Source organism: Syzygium oleosum, unplaced genomic scaffold (genome assembly GCF_021117445.2).
Source record: "Syzygium oleosum isolate NSW1041296 unplaced genomic scaffold, Sole_v2.1 Sole_v2.12, whole genome shotgun sequence".
NCBI classification, from domain to species: Eukaryota; Viridiplantae; Streptophyta; class Magnoliopsida; order Myrtales; family Myrtaceae; genus Syzygium; species Syzygium oleosum.
In genome coordinates, this window is record NW_026607496.1 from 4,726,692 (window position 1) to 4,747,426 (window position 20,735).

General features: G+C 38.9%; 1 protein-coding gene across 2 annotated transcripts; it reads left to right on the plus strand.

Annotated features, from left to right (window-relative positions):
- The first annotated feature begins 3,782 nt into the window (after positions 1-3,782).
- LOC115672298 (uncharacterized) lies at positions 3,783-15,864 on the plus strand. Of its 2 annotated transcripts, none has more exons than XM_056316587.1 (24): positions 3,783-4,016; positions 4,589-4,719; positions 4,837-4,921; positions 6,299-6,352; positions 6,461-6,552; positions 6,656-6,759; positions 7,876-7,954; positions 9,498-9,951; positions 10,315-10,644; positions 10,737-10,937; positions 11,025-11,123; positions 11,210-11,282; positions 12,140-12,267; positions 12,361-12,655; positions 12,741-12,922; positions 12,999-13,123; positions 13,284-13,398; positions 13,665-13,717; positions 13,823-13,925; positions 14,006-14,228; positions 14,315-14,386; positions 14,477-14,571; positions 14,706-14,768; positions 15,396-15,864. In XM_056316587.1, the coding sequence occupies exons 1-24, from the start codon at positions 3,966-3,968 to the stop codon at positions 15,501-15,503; spliced, it is 3,315 nt and encodes a 1,104-aa protein (XP_056172562.1). In that variant the 5' UTR covers positions 3,783-3,965; the 3' UTR covers positions 15,504-15,864. The 2 variants fall into 2 exon arrangements, with proteins under 2 accessions (XP_056172562.1, XP_030449935.1); XM_030594075.2 differs by having other exon boundaries at positions 13,835-13,925.
- The last annotated feature ends 4,871 nt before the right edge of the window (positions 15,865-20,735 follow it).

Here is a 20,735-nt window from a genome sequence, read left to right on the forward strand (position 1 = left end):
CGAAAATTTACACCCGATGTAGCTACACGAGGGCGTTCAACTTATTGTCATAATCCATCTTGTATAGTCGTATTAGAAATAAAGAGGCTGATCTCCTAGATATGGTTGGGGAAAATTTGTTCTAATTTGAAATGGAGGAAGACAGAGCTAATCATGAATTCTTAAGTGAGTGTATTTAGAAAAAAAGATTCAAGTAATGCTCCAAAGGGAATTTTTTTTTAAAAGTCTTAAATTTATTGTATGATGGGCCAAAATCCTAAATTTTTCCGGAACGACTATAGTGACAAATCATCAAAAGGTTTATAAAAGATTGGTTTACGACTTTTTGGATAATAGTCCCATGCTCTAAATGCAAATACGCTAGGGATAAATTTTATGTGCAAAGCCAATACAATAAAAAAAAAAGGGATAAGTGCACTAGAAGTCCTAAAACTTATCACAATAGTACAATTGAGTCCTAAAACTTATAAAAAGTGCAATTAAGTCCTAAAACTTGTCAAATTGATACAATCAAGTCCTTCTGTCAACTCCGTCATATTTAACTAACGGAAAATGTTTGTGATTTTTTAATTTTATTTTCTCTCTCCTATGGGCGATGACATGGCTAAATCATGAAACATAAGGTTAAAACAATGTTGTTTGGGTCTAAATCTGATTTTTAATACAAATTTTATTAAAATTAATTTCAAAAAATAAGCTAAATTAAAAACAAAAGAGAGGAGAAACCATGAGGTGAGGGCTCCAGCCCTTGTCGTCGCCACGGCCCCACCCTCCGATCGTCTTGGTGACCCCCACCGGCCATCCCCCACCTTCTTGGTGAGGGTGGGGCAGAGACAGCAAGGGCTGCCTGATTTCTCCCCCTTTTTTATTTTTTGATTTAGCTTATTTTTTAAATTTAATCTATATAAAATTTATATTAAAAATCAGATTAGAACTAAAACGATATCGTTTTAGCCATGTCACAACCATGTAGGATATAGAAGATAATAAAAAAATTATATGTCAACATTAATTGGACGGGAGAAAATATTCAGTGATTGCAAAGAGTCACGTCATGTGATGCGTTTTTTTTTTTACTTATATCAAATAATAAATTGACACATGTGAGCTGGCGAAATAAAAAAATAAAAATCTAAATTTTCTTTCTTCCTCCAACACCCACTTTTACTCTAGTTGTTGTCCATGGGTGGCGGCGCTGCCTCCTCCGTCATAGAGAACCACTCGTTCGGCCACCAACTCCACCCCTTCCAGCGTCGCTTGCTGTCGACCCAAGCTATCCCTCCTTCATCGCTTGCAGTTGGCTTGTTACTTATCCATATCAAGCCACGGCCACGTCTCCAAGCTTTGCTCGTCCATCCACCGACTGGACCGACAACGACATTGTGACGAGCCGGCGTTGGAGTTTACCCGTCCGCCGATGACAACGAGCGAGCAACAAGGTCCAGATCTGGTCGTTGTGATTGTAACTGCAAGCAACAAAGGCGAGCAAAGAAGTCCGGATCTAGTCTCCACGGCAACAATTACAAGCATCAAAGTCCAAATTTGGTCGCCATGAATCCAGACCTAAGGACTGCGAGTAATGGAGTCCAAGCCGGTACTGCTCCGTCCAAGCCAAGCACCCTCCGTCGTCCTTGCTCGCCCATGGCCGCTGCTTCCCGATTTGGCCCGGCCGAACTTTTACATCTGGAGCCATGGCTGTGAGTTTACAAGGGTTCGTTTGGCACCGGTGGCCATGGACAACCATATTAGAAAAGCTGGCAAAAGATGCTTGAATGCAGCACCGGCAGCCATGGACGACTGCAGATATGGAGGAAGAAAGAAAAATTCATCTGACACGTGTTAATTTATTATTGAATATGAGTGACAAATGCGCGCCACAGCAACGATTGATTAGACGCTTTGTAATCGCTAAATATTTTTTTATTGGAAGGAGTTAATGGAATGATTCGATTGAATCAATTTAATAAAGTATTTTCTTACGCTTATAAAGAACTTAATAAAACTCGATATGATGCTTTTTCCACTCTCTCCTTGGCTAAAATACTTCTTAATGTAGTGTTCCGACAATTTTATCCTTCATCCCACCTTTCGACATTCAAGAGCTACTGTGCATTGGATTTTTTCTTTTCTTTTCTCATGGGTTCCAATTTCCTTCATCTTCTTCCTTCTATCTCTTTTGCAGGCAATTCTCCTTTCACACTTTTTGTAAAATGTCGTATCCTCAAGTATATTTAATGAGGATGCAAAGGGTGATATTGTTGGAATTGTGAGGCCACAACAAGCCTGAGTCGACAAAGCTCCACTCTGGAGATCTTCGTCTGAGACTCGCCATTGAAAACCTTCCTCTGCGGCGTCTGCTTCAGCCTCTCCAATGTGTTGGTTTGCAATCTGTCGGACAATTCGCTGGATCCTCTATGGTACCACCTTGAGGGAGGCGATGCAGAGAAGAAGAGTCGCGTCTCCGACGACATCTAGCTCTCCGTTGGATTGGCATCCAAGGCGTGGAACTCGGAGGTGCTATATGTGGCTCACATGCGCTATAAGGTTTACCAGTCTCCAAAGCTGCGGTACCTGCATGTGATGGTGATCGAAGCTCAGGACCTCCACATCACTTTGAATATGCTGCCACTGACGGTGTGAGTGGTGAGGGTGGAGGCACTGTCTGTGTAGAGTGGCGAGGGTCAAGGAGTACAGTTTCTTTTTACATCTTGATCTAATTGCGGGAGAAATTTTTGTATTTCTATTTCGTTCTGTTTTTCGAGGTGGTGATCCGATTTTGTTTTTTAGTTTCTTACTTGAACATGATGAAGAAGCTTGTCTATAATTGAATTGGAGCTTCAAGCTATGGATTTTCATGCTATGGATTTTCATTCTGTTTTTGGAGATGGTGTTTTACCTCTTGCGCTCCGCATCCTCCTCAACTCCGCTGTAGGGTATTAGGAAGGAAGATGATTTCTTGAAGAGAGAGAAAGAGAGGGGACGATGATGAAAGAATGTGAGACTCATAAGAAAAAAAGAGAAGGAAATCATAAAAATGGGAAACACATAATAAAGGTGGGACCCGTGGAGGGTATAATTGTCAAAATATTATACCGAGGAGTGTTTTTAGCCAAATTAGGAGCGGAAAAAACACCAACTTTGTTTTAAGGGAAAATATCACAAAAAACTTCAAATTATGCCACTTGTGACACATTTACTTTGAACTTTTTTTTGTGACATGAAAAACTCTAAACTATGTCACTTTGTGACAAATTTACCCTGAACTTTTTTTTGTGACACGAAAAACCCCAAATCATGTTACTTGTGACACATTTATCCCATAATACTTTGACCCATGGATATTTTCGTCTTTTTCTTTTTTCTATTTTTTTTCCTTTATTTTTTCTTTCTTCTCCGGCAAGGGAAGCCGGTGAGGGCGGTCCTCGCCGGCAGTGGGCAGCCTTCGCCTGAGTTGGGCGAGGGCTGCCCTCGCCCAACCCACCGCCGGTGAGGAGGACCGCCCTCGCCGGAGAAGAAAGAAAAAAAAAAGGAAAAAAAACAAAAAAAGAAAAAAAAAGAAAATGCCAATAGGTCAAAGTATTGTGGGGTAAATATGTCACAAGTGGCATAATTTAAAGTTTTTCGTGTCACAAAGAAAAGTTCAGAGTAAATTTGTCACAAGTGACATAGTTTAAAATTTTTCGTATCATAAAGAAAAGTTCAGAATAAATATGTTACAAGTGACATAGTTTGGAATTTTTGGTGGTATTTTCTGTTGCTTTAATCTTCCACCACAGCCATCCATTCCATGGACTTTGGGACAAAAGGAGTTGTTGCGGCTGCATCGAATCCAACAAAGTCGTTCCTCGAAACGACCGTGAGCCCCGAACAGCTACAACATCGTCTCCATTGCAAGATCATATCAAATCTGGAAAACCGAAAAAACCTTCGAAATCTTCCAAGTTTTTGGCTGCCCTGATTCCGCCATGTTCGCGAAGCGACTGTTCGAGAAAGCGATCCACAGTCCTCCTCCCCAGGTTTTTCTCTTCCGCTTCTTCTTTTGTGTCTTGTCGTCTTCCTCCTCTTTTCCCACTTCGTTGCGGCTCTTTTCCGCTACCGGTCGATCGGAATCCTTTGTCGTAGCTTGGAGTTGATGCCGTTGTTTTCTTCGGGAGTCATTCACGTACCAGCGAACGGTGATGACTTTGCCGTGTTCGAAGTCTTTTCATTTATGTAAAAGCATTTCCATTTGGCTCCCCATTTGTCAATTTCCAACGTGCCCTTTTGGCCCTATTCGCAATGCGAAAGGGGGGTTGTTAATTTGTTTGTAGTGCTTGACGTGCTCTTTATATTCACGTGGTCTCTCGCCACCTAACGATACGAGGACTGAATTATACACTCCCGATGCCGGTTTAGTGATTACAGACGTTTTGCGCGTGACTGGTAGCTCGAGATGCGCGATCGCGCTGTTTTGTGGTCGATGGATTCTAATGTGGCGCTAAAGTCTCACTTTGGTGCTTGTTAGATGTTCCTGCTCTTTCTATGATTCTTGTTTGGTGATTTTTTTACCGTGTGATGACTTGATTAATGGAAGAGACTACTCATGCAGGGTGATGCACAGCATGGCAATTCAGCATGGAAGGATTTGGATTTGCGCGTTTATGTCCACTATGGGGTCCCATCCACAGCTTCAATTCTTGCTTTTGACCCCATTCAGCGCCTCTTGGCGATCGGTACCCTGTAAGTTGAAATGCTGCCGTTTTCTCTTGATGGAAGTCTTGGAAGAGTTGATAATCCCATGCATCTTGTGGACTACACAACTGAACACGCATTTGTACGTTCATACTTTTGTTGCAGAGATGGCAGGATCAAAGTGATAGGCGGTGATGGCATTGAAGGACTTTTCATATCTCCTAAACCACTTCCTATCAAACACTTAGAGGTTTGTCTGCTTCTCATGAAATGCAGATTATCATTGCTGCTTGTCATGCTCTCATTATGTATTTGAAGAGGGAATGGCATATGTTGATGAACCTCTCAAAGAAGTTTTCTATTCTAATATTTAGGTTTTCAGCTTGTTATATGAGAAGGCTAATGTGCAGTACTTTTTAAGCAAAAATTGATAGGAGTATTCAAATTACTGACTTTTTACCCTCAGGGTACTTCTTTGCTCGACAGCATAACCAGCAAGATGCATGAGTGAAATCTGTTAAAAGTTACCAAGTCTAAGAGCACCTGGCATCAAATGCTTCGGCTTCTCTGAAGGATACATTTTCTATCTCCTTTGACCAGTTTACTACGAGCAATTTCTTCGAGCCACAGCTAGAATAGAACTGGAAAATCTACATGATGTGGGTTTGAGAAACTGAGTACTTATAGATGTAGAAGAGCTCTGATGTCAAATGACTTAAAATGTCTCGGTTCTATGCTCTTGTTATCCAATTTATCGTATTCCTAAATTTAGTACAGACAAAAAATAGTTTCCATATTGTTAGGAGGGAGTGATTTCCATTCAACGATATTGAGCAATATTAGTGGGAGAAAGATTTTGACTGCTTTTATCCTGAAGAAGCGGAGCTTATGCATGTCATTTTGATTTCTCTTTTTTTTTTTTTTGGGGGGGGGAGAGGAGGGGAGAGGGAGAGAGGGAGAGAGAGAGATTGTCTGATGAGCTTTTGATACATGATGATGACTATGGAATATAGCACCTCTTTAACTTTCTTCTTTGTAAAATTGATACTTTAAAGACAGCACATTATAGAATTCTAAGTGCTGTTTGGTAATAATCTTGGAATTTATTTCCACCCTTTGTGGTATTAAATTATTTCAACTGCAAACGAGGGTCATCAATCCGTTCAAGTCTTGATTTTCGGATGTGTATTTTACTTTTCATGTAGCTGTGGATATATGTGGTTGCTACCTTCTATTTTTGTTCTTTTGTTTCGCATTTTTTAGGTATTACGTATGGCATTTTTTCATGCAAGCTGCCGCGTGATGGCTTTCTTTGTTCAATAGTGAACATATCGAATGATATGTTCTGTTTAGATTATATAATCTTGTTTTGGGTGGTTTAGCTTGAAGGAAGGAGCTTATTGGTCATAATTTAAACCGATGCATAGATAAAATGATTAAAAAACTTTGGGAAATTGATCTCTTATTTTGCAGCGTTATGACTGCAGTGTTGGTCTTGTTGTGTTTGCTTTGTCTGCTAGGTTGATGGAAGTAGAACTTTGTTTTGCTGCACATGCTTGTGTAGTACTTAGATAGCCTCTTGAAATTTCCTTTACCGAGGACTAATTGTTAACCTCTTTTCTGACAGTTCCTGAGGAACCAGGGAATTTTAGTCAGTATCTCGAACGACAACTTCATTCAGGCATGAACCAACAGGGGCTTAGGCTTCATTTTTGGGATTTCTGACTTAGGATAAATGAAGTATAATAGAGTAAAAAAATTTCGTTACATCGTTTGCCGTTCTTTATAGGTGTGGAATCTGGAGAGCAGAAGCCTAGCTTCTTGTTTACAATTTGAATCAAACATTACAGCTTTTTCTGTAATCGCAGGCTCCAACTTCATGTAAGATTGTGCAGTGATTTTATCTGTCCCTTATTTCATTCCAATTTGCAAGTCAATAAGTTATAAATGCTTCAAGTTACAGCTACTTTATAATCACGTGCAGCTATATTGGTGATGAGCATGGTTTGCTTTCTGTACTAAAATGCGATGCTGAAAGTGGAGAACTTTGCCAGTTGCCCTATCACATTCCTGCAACTACGATAAGCAGTAACCCCTCCTTCCTTTTCTGAATGGTCAGTCTGTTGCAGTATTTTCATCATTGACGAGTGTTTCTAAATTTACTGATCTACTGATCTAGAACTTTGTGAAGTTAAATGACATTGTTAAATGGTGTCTTGATTAAACTCATCACGAAGCTGATGATGATTAGCAGTATCTGCTGATGGCCTAATTCTCATGCCATTGGCTAACCCCACCTGGGAAAGAATTTTTCTTTTAGGCTGCTACGGATAGGATTTTGCATATAGTTTTTTTCTCACATGCATGTGGTTATGGCTTTCTTTTTAATTAGAAGGTAGTTTGTTTCTGGCATTTTTGTAGCTTAAAAAATTGAACAATGTCTCACAGTCACAGAAATTACTCTTAGGAAACACATACCTGGATTAATACATGTACGGTTAGAAGAATATTTTGTGGTTCTCATGTCATGTATATATAGACTGTTTTACATCTTATGGAGGATCATGTGTTGACAGCCAATTTTGTATTTCTTTTGTAGTCACCTTAAGAACTAGTTCCACTAGTTACCTTATAAAGGAATTTGAATAGGTTGAATCTAAGGTTGATAATGAGTCATATGCTATCCTTCTTCTGAACAAATTGAAAATTTCTCAAATAAGGTTTGAAAGTCGTATACCGCATGTACTAAATTACTTAGGTAGTTAAAATGCTATTTATCAAATTGAGTACTGTATATAACCAGACATTACATATGAAATATAAGACGTGGTCATAACCTCATCAGAGTACAGTTGGATGGCAAACAGGAGTAACAGACATAATGACAATAAAAACGAGTGCCAAGATTCGAATCCTTGACCCAAAGCTTTCAAACCATTTGAATTAGCTGTTCTCCTAAAAGCTTAAGCTGTCAGGAAAGTTGTCAACAATAAATATCAAACATGTTTACTAGATTGACCGACTGGTGTGGAACTCTGTCTCCACGAGTTCGGAGCATATTCAAAGAATACAGCTGATGCTAAAAGGACTGATATATGCCTGATTAACACAATTACCTGTGTTGTCAACTTCCTTTCATTCATAGATTTTTCATAATATGGTTTATGCTCAGACAGTGATTTAGTTCCTTTGTTCTCTTTGCAGAAGTTTTGGGAATTTCATGTCCGGATGATCATCATCCGATTGTTGGAGTTCTCCACCAACCATGTCTATTGGGGGATAGGTAAGATCAATGAACTTTAGTCATCTACAATTCTCTTCATTTATTATATCACTCTGTATGTGAGACTTTGTAGTTATTCTTTTGTTGCTGATCTAATTATCTTTTTCAGACAATCTTGTTCTTAATTTAGGTGTACTGATTTGGTCATAGCTTTGGTTTGCAGATAGTAGGCACATTGTGCTTGCTGTCATCTTAAGAATGTATATGTCACCAGTTGGACAATTTTCTGATTCAAATTTGCACTGCTAACATATGCAGTAGTCATCCCTTTATCGTAGGTGTTGATGCCGCTTTATAATCCTTGAAGTTGTATGCTGAAGGCATGATCCAATTTCTGTCTTCAAGGAATTCACTTCTGTCAGAATGACTTAGATGGATCCATTTTGTTATCTTTCTGGAACATTTTGTTCACATCATCTCTTCTGAATTCAATCATCAAATTAATGAACGAATAACGTGCTGTCATCCTAACGAGGGGTGATCGGTTCCAGGGTGGGCCGGTTCCCGTCTTGGAACCGGAATTGGACCAAAAGCGTTGGTTCCTAGTTTGTGGAACCAGGAACCGGCCCACTTGGTCCCTGGTGGGTCCCGAAACCGGCGTTCAGCAACTGCACGAAAGTGATGGCCAAAGGCGAGGCCGCAAAAGTGAGATCCACAGTTCCCTCACCACGAAAGTGATGACTGAAGTTGAGGCCACGACTGCGAGGGAGGGCCGGAGGCGAGGTTGTGAGTGACAGCGAGGGAGGGCCGGAGGCGCCTGGTGAGGCCGTGATTGCGAGGGAGGGCCGGAGGAAGAACAGAGATCGAGGCGATTGAGCTGGCTGCGATTGTGAGGTTGCGATGGAGGGCTGGAGACGAGGCTACAACTGCGAGGTACGACCAGAGGCGAGACCACGACTGGCAAGGCCGCGAGTGACTGCGATGAGGTGAATTAGAGAAAGCAGAGATGGAGAGGAAGAGAATCGTGAGTGCAAGAGAGGAGGAGGAGGCTAGGGTTTTTGAGGTGCAAGAGAGGAGGAGGAGGAGGTGGCTAGGGTCGTGAGTGCAAGAGAGGAGGAGGCTAGGGCTTTTGCGGTTACTCCTTTACTTTTAGAAAGAAGAGCAGAAAATAAAAAAAAATTAGGGTATACCAGCCCGGTCCAAGTGGGTTGGTCCACACCTGGAACCGGGAATCGGACCGATATTCACCGGTTCCTAATTTTAGGAACCGGGAACTGCCTAGAACCGGCCGGTTTGGGCGGTTCCATGTTCGGACTGTTCCTATTGCTTACCTCTAATCCTAACAGGACAGACCATATTTTTCTCAAACCGTAATTGTTAGATTGTCCATTAGTGTGGAGTAAAATTTCTCTTCCGGAAAACTCTACCTATAGCTCAAACAAGAGCGACCTATATACTACTGTACTTAATGTTCTGTTGGATTATTTATTCTCACAAGATGTTTGCATGGTCAAGACCTCATCATTTTAGCTTCATGAGTAATTATTGAAGGATTTGGATTTATGTGGTCTTCTGATTTAATAATGAGTTTTTTTTTTAGCAGAGTACTTATTGCATATGAGAGTGGGCTGCTTATTCTTTGGGATGTTTCTGAAGGTCAGATTCTTTTCACTGGGGGGGGTAAAGATCTCCATTTGAAGGATGGATTTGCCAATTCTGCTCTCAAAGACGATAATCTTTCAGATGATACATCTGGATGCGATCTTGGGGAGAAAGAAATCAGTGCTCTATGTTGGGCATCTTGTGATGGGTCCATTGCTGCTGTAGGATACGTAGATGGAGATATTTTGTTCTGGAAAACATCTTCTTCTTCCATCAATAAAGCCCCGGGGGACAATTTGCCGTCAAGTGATGTTGTTAGGCTGCGATTGTCATCTGAGGAGAGGAGACTCCCTGTCATTGTCTTGCAGTGGTTTCCAACCAAGAAATCTCACAACTATAACGGCCTTCTCTTTGCCTATGGTGGTGATCAGATAGGGGCTGAAGAAGTTTTGACAGTACGACATAACTTATTATAGCTCAGTTCGCTGTTAATTCTCATTTCATGGTTACTCAATAAAGTTAAAATACGATATTCATGAACATGTTGATGTGCTTTAGACGGATCAAATTCAAAATATTTTACTACAAAACATTTGCCTTGAAGACAACTTACCATATTACCAGAATAATGAGTGAAGTAGCAAACTTTTAGTTACTTGACAATTTGTTGCCTGGTTGTCCTATTTCTGACCAGCTATGATTATCATATTTCTTAGGTTATCTTTAATCAGGTGATGGATTAATGCAGCTGCTTGTATGAACCCTTTAAATCCTATCAACGTGGATTACGCCCTTTACAATTTCATCTACTGCTTCAGGTTTTAAATCTTGAATGGTCATCGGGGGCAGAAACTCTGAGATGTACCGGTCGTGTTGATCTCACCTTAGCTGGCTCTTTTGCGGACATGATTTTGTTACCAAGTGTTGGAGCAGGGGGTAGCCGAAGTGCTGATCTTCTTTTATTGACCAATCCTGGGCAACTGCATTTTTACGATGACTCCTACCTTTCTACCTTGATGTCTCAACATGAGAGAAAACCATCTGTTTCTGCTTTAGAGTTTCCTACAGTAATACCATTGAGAAATCCATTGCTGACTTCCGCAAGGCTTTATAAGTTACCAGAATGCTCATCAAAGGACCTCTCAAAGGTTGCATTCCTGCATGTCTCTACCCTAGCTAACTTAATTGTTCTACTAAATGTTCTTCGATACTATTGTTTGTCCTCTTTGTATTTATGCAGATAAGTTCAGTGGCCAGACCAGCAGCTTCCATACATGGTGGATCAGATTGGCCCTTGACTGGAGGTGTGCCTTGTCAATTATCAAGTACTGAAGAGAGTGGAATTGGCAGAGTCTACATAGGTGGATATCAAGATGGATCTGTGAGGATGTGGGATGCGACACACCCTATCTTGTCTTCTATTTTTACTTTGCAAGGACAGGTTATTATTCCTATTCATATCTTCCTTAATCTTATTCTAAAATTACTGCAAATATACATCTTTGAAATCAAAGCTTTGAATTGCCAGGTGCAAGGTATTCAAGTGGCTGGTTTAACTGCATCAGTTTCATCTTTAGACTTGTGTGTTTTCACACTGAATTTGGCTGTTGGCAACGAAAGTGGCTTGGTCAGAAGAACATCTTTTCCTGAAAATTCTTCTGTTTTATGTTGTGTTGAATGCATAAAGCCTCACCCCCTTTTTTGTTTGTCCAGGTGGTCATATATAATCTCAAGAGTGGGACAACTGACAAAAACTTTCACTTCATAACAGACTCTAAACATGAAGGTGATTTCGATATCGAGATTTATTACAAACACCATCATTGAGAAAAGCAGTTTCTGCTTGCAAACAACACATGCACAATGGGTTATCTTTGGAGTGAAATGTAATAGCAGAAATTCAAATGAAAACTTGGACAACGCTTAGTACCATAATGGAAGTCTACTTTATTTACTTGCAGGATACATAATATTCATCCTTTGGGTGTCAGCCATTGTTTAATGGTAACCCTTAAAATCTTCCTTAACACTACAATAATATAATTTATCCTGGGAACAATGGGTGCAATTTGATTTTTTTTGGAAAGAGAATCCAAACTGTGAGCCGTCGCATGTTGGAGTAATTGTAGGAATTGGAACCCGAGTCTCTAAAGTGAAGCTGCGATCTCAATATGCTCTTCAAGATAGATTTCTCTTCAAGATTCTGGATGCTGGTTGCAGGAAATCTGTAGAATTTGACATGATCTTCCAAACCAAATGCAACCATTCAGAGTGATGTTGGCTATTGTTGCATTGCTATTGGAAATGTGTATATAACAACCTCTTCAAGATCAGACAAAAATGGCTTGTTTGCAATCTAGGTGGAATGTCTAGTTGTAGTAATGGCATATTGTGCTTGGCAGTATAAGAGACATAATCGTTCAAGTGAGCTGAAGATTAATTGTTGTAATCAGACGAGTTTTTATTGGCTAGAGAATTCACTGGATTTTTCTGGTCTAGACTCTGTACATTCTGAGTATTTCTTTTTTATGGCATCTTTCCTGCAAGAGTTCCTTGTATCTGCTGGACCATTTCCTTGTGTGATAATGTAGGATTTTCTGGACCTCTACATTTTTCTAACCTAATACTCTTCAAACTTGCCAGTGCACCCTTTGCTTTCAGAAGAGGCATGCCAGTGTAAAGCTGTGTTTTCTCTTTTCAACTCTCCAGTTCAAGTATTACAGTTTGTGAATCATGCAACCAAACTCGCTGTCGGATTTCAGTCTGGTCAAGTGAGGATTATAGTGCTTGATTTTTCAAGTATACTTTACCTTTTCTGCTTGATTTTCTTTCTTGAGAAAACTGATTTTATGTTTCTATTTCAGGTTGCAGTGCTTGACATGGGTCCAGTATCAGTTTTATTCTGCTCAGACTGTTCATGTGGCTCTCTCTCACCTGTCGTTTCCATTTATTGGAGATCATCCAGTAACATTGATAATACACTGAAGAGTGAAAAGATTGCGGAAGTGAATATGCAAACTGATCCTATAGATGAGCTTGTATTTGTATTGACCAAGGATGCAAAGATTCTTATTATAGATGGTGGCACGGGTAAACGGATCAGTTCTCGTCCACTGCTCTTGAAAAAGAAATCTACTCCAATTGCCATGTATGTTATAGGCAAGTGAAATATTTTGGTTAGTGAACAATAATATACATTTAGTTCATTATGATTTGCTGAAGACAGAATTTTAGTTTTCTTCAGATGACAACATTTCAGTCTCTTCAGAGCAGTCAGCTAAGGACACTCCTTCGTCCAGGAAAGATGCTACTACTGAAGGAAAAGTTGCAAAAGAAGCATGTTCAGCGGGGAGATTGCTGGATTCACTTTTACTGCTATGCTACGAAGATTCCTTGTGCCTCTACTTGACAAAATCTGTCATTCAGGTTTCTTTCTATTTGTTTACTCTAGTCATTTGTCGTTCTTATGTTTTCAAGCAATTTAATTGTTAAACTCACATAGGGAAATCATAAAACTAGTCGCAAAGTGAAACATGCAAAGCCTTGCTGTTGGACTTCAACTTTAAGGAAAGATGGGAAAGTTAGTGGGCTGGCCATGCTATACCAGACTGGAGACCTTGAAATCAGGTAATTGTGAATTTCAGGCTTATGATCATATTCCAGAACTGGAATAAACAACCTAATTTTCCCTTGGTTCTGGCTTTCTGGCTTGGTTTTTCTTTCTGAGATATATTTTCGTCACTCACCAATAGAGCATTCCTCACTATTCTTTTTGTCAATTTGCCAGATCTTTGCCCAATTTAGCTCTGGTGAAAGTAAGCTCTTTAGTGGCAATTCTAAGGTGGAATTTCAAGGCAAACATGGACAAGATGATGGCTTCTGACGGTTCACAGATTGCCCTGGTATTACATAAATGATAGACAATGAACCTAATTATTAGGAGAAGTTCTAGGTTGTATCCATCTATCAATTGGTTACCCTTCATAGTCAATGGAGGGAGTGAAAACTGGTGCAATGGTATCTGTTCCATCACGATTTTCCATCAGCTAGGGCGTATGATAGACATCATTCAAGTTGATCTTCTTTAAAAGCATATTTTGTCTACTTTCCTTTGCAATCTGCATGTTTTTGGTTTGTTTGAGGATTCACTTGTAATCATCTACGATAGGCAAATGGGTGTGAATTGGCTCTCATCTCTCTTGAAGATGAAGATGATCTCAGGTATTCTATGCTACTATTAAATCGAGTTTGTATACCGAAAATTTAAGTAATTAGGTGATTTTTTTTAATTGTTGTAAAAGTTCGAATTTTATCAAATAATATAAGATCATTTTGTAGGGCCTTGGAAGCTTTGCCTTGTCTCCATGATCAGGTTCTTGCTGCTGCTGCAGATGCTGCACTCACTTTCTCTAGTCAGAAGAAAAAACAGGTTATGCTATTTTCTTTTCTTTGGCATCCTAGTCAACAATCTCCATGACTTGTATGTTTACATAATTCTTTTTAATCCAGGCTTCATCACCAAGAATTCTGAGGGGCATTGTGAAAGGATTTAAAATGCGAGAAGCAGCAAACAAGGGGAAACACGCTGCGACTTCAAAATCTGGTGTTACTCATTTAGAGGATGTATTCTCAAAATCTCCATTTGCAGACCAGTTACCAACCCTTAGAAATAATCAGGAAACTGTGGATCCATCTTCTAGCACAAATGATCAGGAAGTGGAGCTTAGCATAGGTTAGGTCCATCTCTGCGACCACATCCTGGTTTTTTTTTTTTTACTTTTTGGCTATCGTCTAAATTTCAGGTTCTTGTTTGCACAGATGACATTGAAATTGATGATCCTGCACCAATGGCGTCTGCTTCAGTCTATAAACCCCAAAATCAAGACAACAGTAATTTTCCATTTCACTACATGATTTACATGATGACATATTTGACTTTCATGATGTGATAGATTAGATTACCATTTTCTTCTGTAAAAGGAACGGAAAGGGAGAAGTTATTCGAAGGCGCAACGGATGTCATGGAACCTAGACTCAGGACACCCGAAGAAATAATTGCTAAATATCGGAAAAGGGTAAGCAAAATGGATGCCGGATTCTCTCTCTCTCTCTCTCTCTCTCTCTCTTGCTTGCTCACTCTCTTATGCAGACGCACTCTTTAAAACTGTTTTAGTGAACTGGTATTAAACTATGTGGCAAATGATTTCAGGATCCCGCCGCTGTGGCTGAACAGGCAAGAAACAAGCTTCTTGAAAGGCAGGCGAAACTGGAGGTAGTGCAATGTTATGAGTTTCCATAGATGTCACCGGAATGGCAAGGACATTAGTCGTTTTTATGTGAAAATTACAATAAAAAGAAAATTACTCGATTTCGGATGAGAACATAACTCCAAGTTGAACATGATTAAGGTGACTGCGGGAGTCTCTTATCAAAGACACAAATAGGCATGCAATGAAGCTGCTCCAGAAGTCTGGAAACTGCATGTCATGCTCTTTATAAAGACAAGCTTTTAGTGCATTTATCGTCTATTAGTAGTCTACATGTTTTTATTGCCAATGCTGTTGGGGGACATAAAATTTGCATCCTGATAATATGTAAACATTCGTTCGCAAAGCAAGCATAAGTCAAATTCTAAATGGAACGGTGCAGGCTTGGCTGAATCATATATTCAATGAATGAAATATGTCAGGGCAATTGTCGTTTTTAATTATAGCATTAGTCAGTTGCTTTAGTGTTGAATGTACATAAAATGTAGTATAACTGAAGAAAATGGACATGTCCATAATGTTATGTTTCTTGTGACTGTTTGCTTAATATTCTTGATGCATATCGGTTGTGTTGGTGAACGTTTTTTCGTGTACTGATGAAATTTAGTTCGTGTTTGTTTTTGTTCTATCAGAGAATCAACCAGCGCACTGCAGAACTGCAAACTGGAGCTGAAGATTTTGCTTCACTAGCCAATGAGCTTGTCAAGGTCATGGAAAGTCGAAAATGGTGGCACATATGAGCAAAACATTTCTGTTACGTCACTATGCATCCATCCACCGGTGGCTATCTTGTTCAAATACATGGGTGGCCACCAACTGTTGTCCAAATGAGTGTGCAGATGGCATCAACTGTGGAAGTGGAGCTTGTCAGTTAAAAGGTGCCACAAGGTAGATGCTACTGTTCTCTCCTGAAGTTTCGAATCTTCTTTCCTGTAAAGCAATCAATGGTCATGGACTCTCCTTTTCTCTTGGTAAAATAGTTGATAGAAGAATGTCATTGCGCTGATTTTTGACAGGAGAAGTACAATGAAATAAATATGAAGAATATGAATTATGTTATGCTAGTCAATATCGATCGATGGTTCCTAGACCATCAGTGAATGCCCATGGGATAACAAATCGACCTTCATCGGTATAATCAGTCAAACAGCACTTACTGGAGTGTGGATTATCTTTTCGCTACCGGGCTGAAGCGCTAGAGAATCTTTAGTTTTCTTGCTTCGTCTGGGTCGAAAAAGGAGTGAAAAGATCCTTAATTTGTGCTTTGTTTTGTCTGACGGATTATCGAAAAGAGCATATTCTCTTTTGCAAATCAGGATCAGTTGGGGGAAAAGTAACAAATAAGTCCTAAATCTGTTGCATTGGTACCAATTAAGAGTGCAAAGGAACCGGGAACCGCTTGGAACTAGATTGGACCGGTTTGGAACCGGCGATTTCCATGGGGATCGGTCTGGTTCCCGGTTCCAATTTAGTGGAACCGGTGAGTATCGGTCCGGTTCCTGGTTCTAGACGTGGAACCGTCCACCCAGATCGGATCGGATCGGTAATATATATAATTTTTAAGAAAAATTTCCAACCGAAAAAACAGAAATTTTTTTAAGAAAAATGAAAACCCTAGAATCTCTAATTTGAAGCTCAATGCGCTTAATTGAGTGCTCGTCTCGTTTCGCTCTCACTTTGTCTGAGTCGTCTCTTTATCTTTCACTCATGGTCCCGACTCTCAAGCTTAACACATTCATCGACTCACAGCCGCGCCTTCGACCATTCATCGCCTCCCTCTCTCGCTCTTGATCCCTCCATTTGCGTGAAGCCTGGTGGGACCGGTTCCATGGACCCACCTGGATTGGTTCGGTTCCTGGGTGGTCCATGGAACCAGCGGGCGTTCCCGATTCAAATTATTTGAAACTGGTCATTCATAGGTGGTTCTTGGTTCCATAGTGGCAATTGCCCACCCGGACCATGCTCATTTCTAATACCAATTGAGTCATAAACCTTTCAATTGGATTGATTTAGTCCTAAATCATTTGTATTAGTGCCAATTGAATCTATTCGGCCAATTTATGTTGGAAATTGCTGACGTGGACGCCGGTCGTCCTACGTGGCACAGTCACCGCTGACGTGGATATTTTAAAAAATAATTTTTGTTTTCTCCTTTTCTTTCCTTTCTTTTTTCTTTCCCTTTTAATTTTGCCAATGGTTGGTTGGTAGCCACCGGCTATAGCACATGGTTGGTGAGGGCACCCCTTCCTAGATCTGGCGAGGCTGACACTCGCCGAGGCCAGAGTAGCCTCGTTTGGGCGAGGGCGAGCGCCACCGAGGGCCCTCCTTGTTAGATTTGGCGAGGCTGACCCTCGCCTATGCTAGGATGGCCTTGTTGAGTGTCGCTTGGGCGAGGGTCCCCAGCAGTCGCCCTTGCCGGCCATGGCTTGTGGTTGGCGGTTGGCAACTGCCCACTATCAAAAAGAAAAGGGAATGGAAAAAAAGAAAGATTATAAAAAATCAAAAAAATATTAAAAATTCTGGGTTAGCGCCAGCCATGCCATGTGGACACCGTACGACGGCCGACGATTTCAGACTTAAATTGGTTGGATGGATTCAATTGGCACAATGTAATATGTTTAGAACTAAATTGATCTAATTGAAATATTTATGACTGAATTGGTATTAATGAGTTGAAGACTTTTTAGGTACTTTTCCTAGGTACATTGTGCGAAGACAAAGGCCTGGCCATCAAATGATGACCCATTAACACATAAAAAATTGTTGGAAACATAGATAGTGCTTGGAGATCTTACGAATATTGAATATCTCTTTAAGATCTTACAGGATAATAATATATGGAATATTTCTTTTAATGGAGTCAACTTGGATAAGTGAGTTCCTTTAGCGGAAGCTTTGGTCTCCCTCGCGGTTACCTGCCATTTGAGCAAAGCTATGATATGGAACCAAGTTTCGGATTTTCATCATGCCCACACCTTATGTTTCAATACACCGTTTTTGTTCGTCTTATCCCCCGTTCTTGAACGTCATGTGCTCGGGGTAGGGCGGGTAAAAACACTTTGGCTACATTTGGTGGTTAGGATAAAAGTCGGGATATAAGAGCATTTATTTTATCATGTGGGTTCCTACATAAGACATGATAAAATCGGATATAAGGGAGATATAGCTTTGGTAAAATTATCCTATGGCAGATGTAGGGTAAATGTGGATAGGATTTCTTGTATTCATGATATAAAAGCTATTATTCTCGAATGACTAACTTTTTAAATAATAAAACTAAAATAATAATAAAATATAAATATTATTTGAATTCTAATATAAAAAGAAATTTCAAAATAACAAAAAAATAATTTTCATTTGTATTTGTTAATTTTTTATTTATATACTCGAATTTCTTTCTACTCTGTAATATATATTTTGTGTGTATGTGTCTATATATATATATATATATATATATAATATAGTATCTATATTATTACATATTTTAGGTGTATTAGTATAGTTATTATTTGATTAAATTTTATTAAGAAATGATGGACGGAAATAAAAAAATAATAAAGATGGAAAAATAATAAATAAAATAAGTAGAAGAATCCAGATTTTAAATGAACAATTCAAACTTAAAAATTCTCTTTCTAATTCTTGAAAAATGAGGGGCATTGGAATTTCTAAAAAAAAACCTACCCTCTCTGTCTCTTTCTCATCTATATCTCATGTTGAAGCTTTGCAACTCCTTCGTAGTTTTTAGTTCACGTAGCTCAATGAAAACGGCAAAAGAGTTGAATCTTCTTCTCCTTCGTAGCTCTCTAATTCATGTCAAAAGTCCATGAAAGCAACAATAGAGTTGAAACTTCTTTTCCTCCGTAACTTTGTTTATGTTGAAGTTTCACGAAAGTAGCAATAGAATCAAAGCACTACACTCTTCGTAATCTCAAAAGTGAAAGATCATATTTTCTCTCTTACTAGATTTGGCATTGAATTATGAGAGATTTTAACAATCTCTATTTGTGCATTCATTTACACTGATGTTGTAAATACCAAACAATGGACATGATAGGGTATGAAAATAACCAACTTTATTACGGCTATTAACCAAACAGTAGATAGGATATAGCAAAATTTCTGGATTTCATATCAAATTCTATTATGACTAGAAATCCAGAGAACCAAACGCATCTTTTGTATATCATTTGTCGTCCTATTTTTACAAAGAAGGGAGCGTCAAAGTAATCAACGTCACATCACTTGTATACTGTATTTACTTTGATGTTAGATACGTGACCTCTCGATGATTAATCTATGAGTAGGTTGTGCAACGAGAGGAAAAATGACCGAAGAGCAAAGTAGCAATGATGAGAAAATTCTAAAAAAATAAAAAATAAATCGTTTGTGCTTGGAAATGTAGGTAGTGCTTCGAGTGCTCGAACAAATGAGGTTACAATTATTGCATTTGTTGTTGGTGGATATGGCAACAATCATGGCAAATGTTGATTTTGCTGGTGTAACACTTCAACAGTGGGAAGAGAGGAAGATGCTGCACATGAAATTTGCAGTTACAGTCAGTTGCATGCACGTCTCATTCTCATCTAAAAGTTGCAATGCATTGCATTGCTTTGATGAAAAATCCCCATGACTTACTAATTGTCATGTACCGCGAGAATGACGAAAAGGGCTTCATGGTTTCTTTCTCCTGACTTTGCAAATCTTCTTCGCTTGCTAAGTCATGCAATTATCAAATAAATTTTTGCACGGATCGTTCCGATCTGATTCGAAAATGCCCTGAAAACGCATTTGCGAGAGGACCTTACTAGTAAGGCTAATTGTCGATCTTACTATTCAAAGTTGTTTGTTGCATAGGGATGATCCCATTTTCATCTTGCGTGACTGGATCGTGGTTAGAAATGATTATGTGTGGAATACGATAACTACAAAAAGGCATCACCAGATTCATCATGGAGATATCTTCCTCCAAGAAAAATTTGGACAGAGACGGATCATTTTCATGATTGTGGAGTCTAATTTGGGTTTATTTAATTCAATCATTGCTGTCATTAAGTGTGGCAGGCATATGTCATTAGTGGGCGTAATCCCTTATTATTATTGTGTAGAGTAGGATCATTACACTAGAGTCTCACGCTTAGTTGATTTTGCGGAAAATGAATAATTTTAAAAATATTTTTTTAAAACCGATCGCTTGTATTGCTTACAAAAGTTAATAAATGAAAAATATAAGACATAAATTATTGTTGATAATGAAAATATTTTTTATTAACTAATTATCTTAACCAGCATAAGCGATCTCTTTTAGTAAAATATTTTTCAAATTATTCATTTTTTATGAAACAAACGGAGCCTTAAGAGAGTTCAATGTCTTGAATGATTAGGGTGAGCAAGTTAATGAATAAGTGATAGCTATTGAAAAACCTCATTGATCTTTGGTCCTCAATTTTATTGAAGATTTTGAGAATTTTGGCTTCATTTGTTTTTTAGAAAATGCACGATTAAGAAAATACATTTTTTAAGATGATCACTTGTATCGCTTGAAATAATTAGTAAACGTAAAATGTTTTTACTATCGATAACATCTTATGTCTAATTAGTCAAGCAAGCCATGTTTGCTCAACGTTGGACTTTTTGAAGAAGTAATTCACATTTAGGAGATATTTCACAGTTGGATGAACATCTTCACGTAAATTTACGGGTGTATTTGTTTCATGGAAAACTCAAAATTGGAAAAACATTTTCCTAAAAACGATAACTTGTATCGCTATATCGCTTACAAAAATGAATGAACAAAAAATATTTTCATCTTCTACAAAAATGTTTAGACATAAATTAATATGGATAATAAAAATATTTCCCATGACTAATTATTTCAAGTGATAAAAGCGATCGTTTTTCTGGAAAAAAGGTTTTCAAATTATTCATTTTCCACGTAACAAACGGAGCCTACATATTAAATTTTTAACCTT

Excerpts from the sequence above, each read along its gene's own strand:
- LOC115672298 (XM_056316587.1), top strand. The coding sequence starts at position 3,966 with ATGTTCGCGAAGCGACTGTTCGAGAAAGCGATCCACAGTCCTCCTCCC. Across the intron at positions 7,955-9,497 it reads CCATGTCTATTGGGGGATAG|AGTACTTATTGCATATGAGA; the intron begins GTAAGATCAATG and ends TTTTTTTAGCAG. Across the intron at positions 11,124-11,209 it reads TTGGCAACGAAAGTGGCTTG|GTGGTCATATATAATCTCAA; the intron begins GTCAGAAGAACA and ends TTGTTTGTCCAG.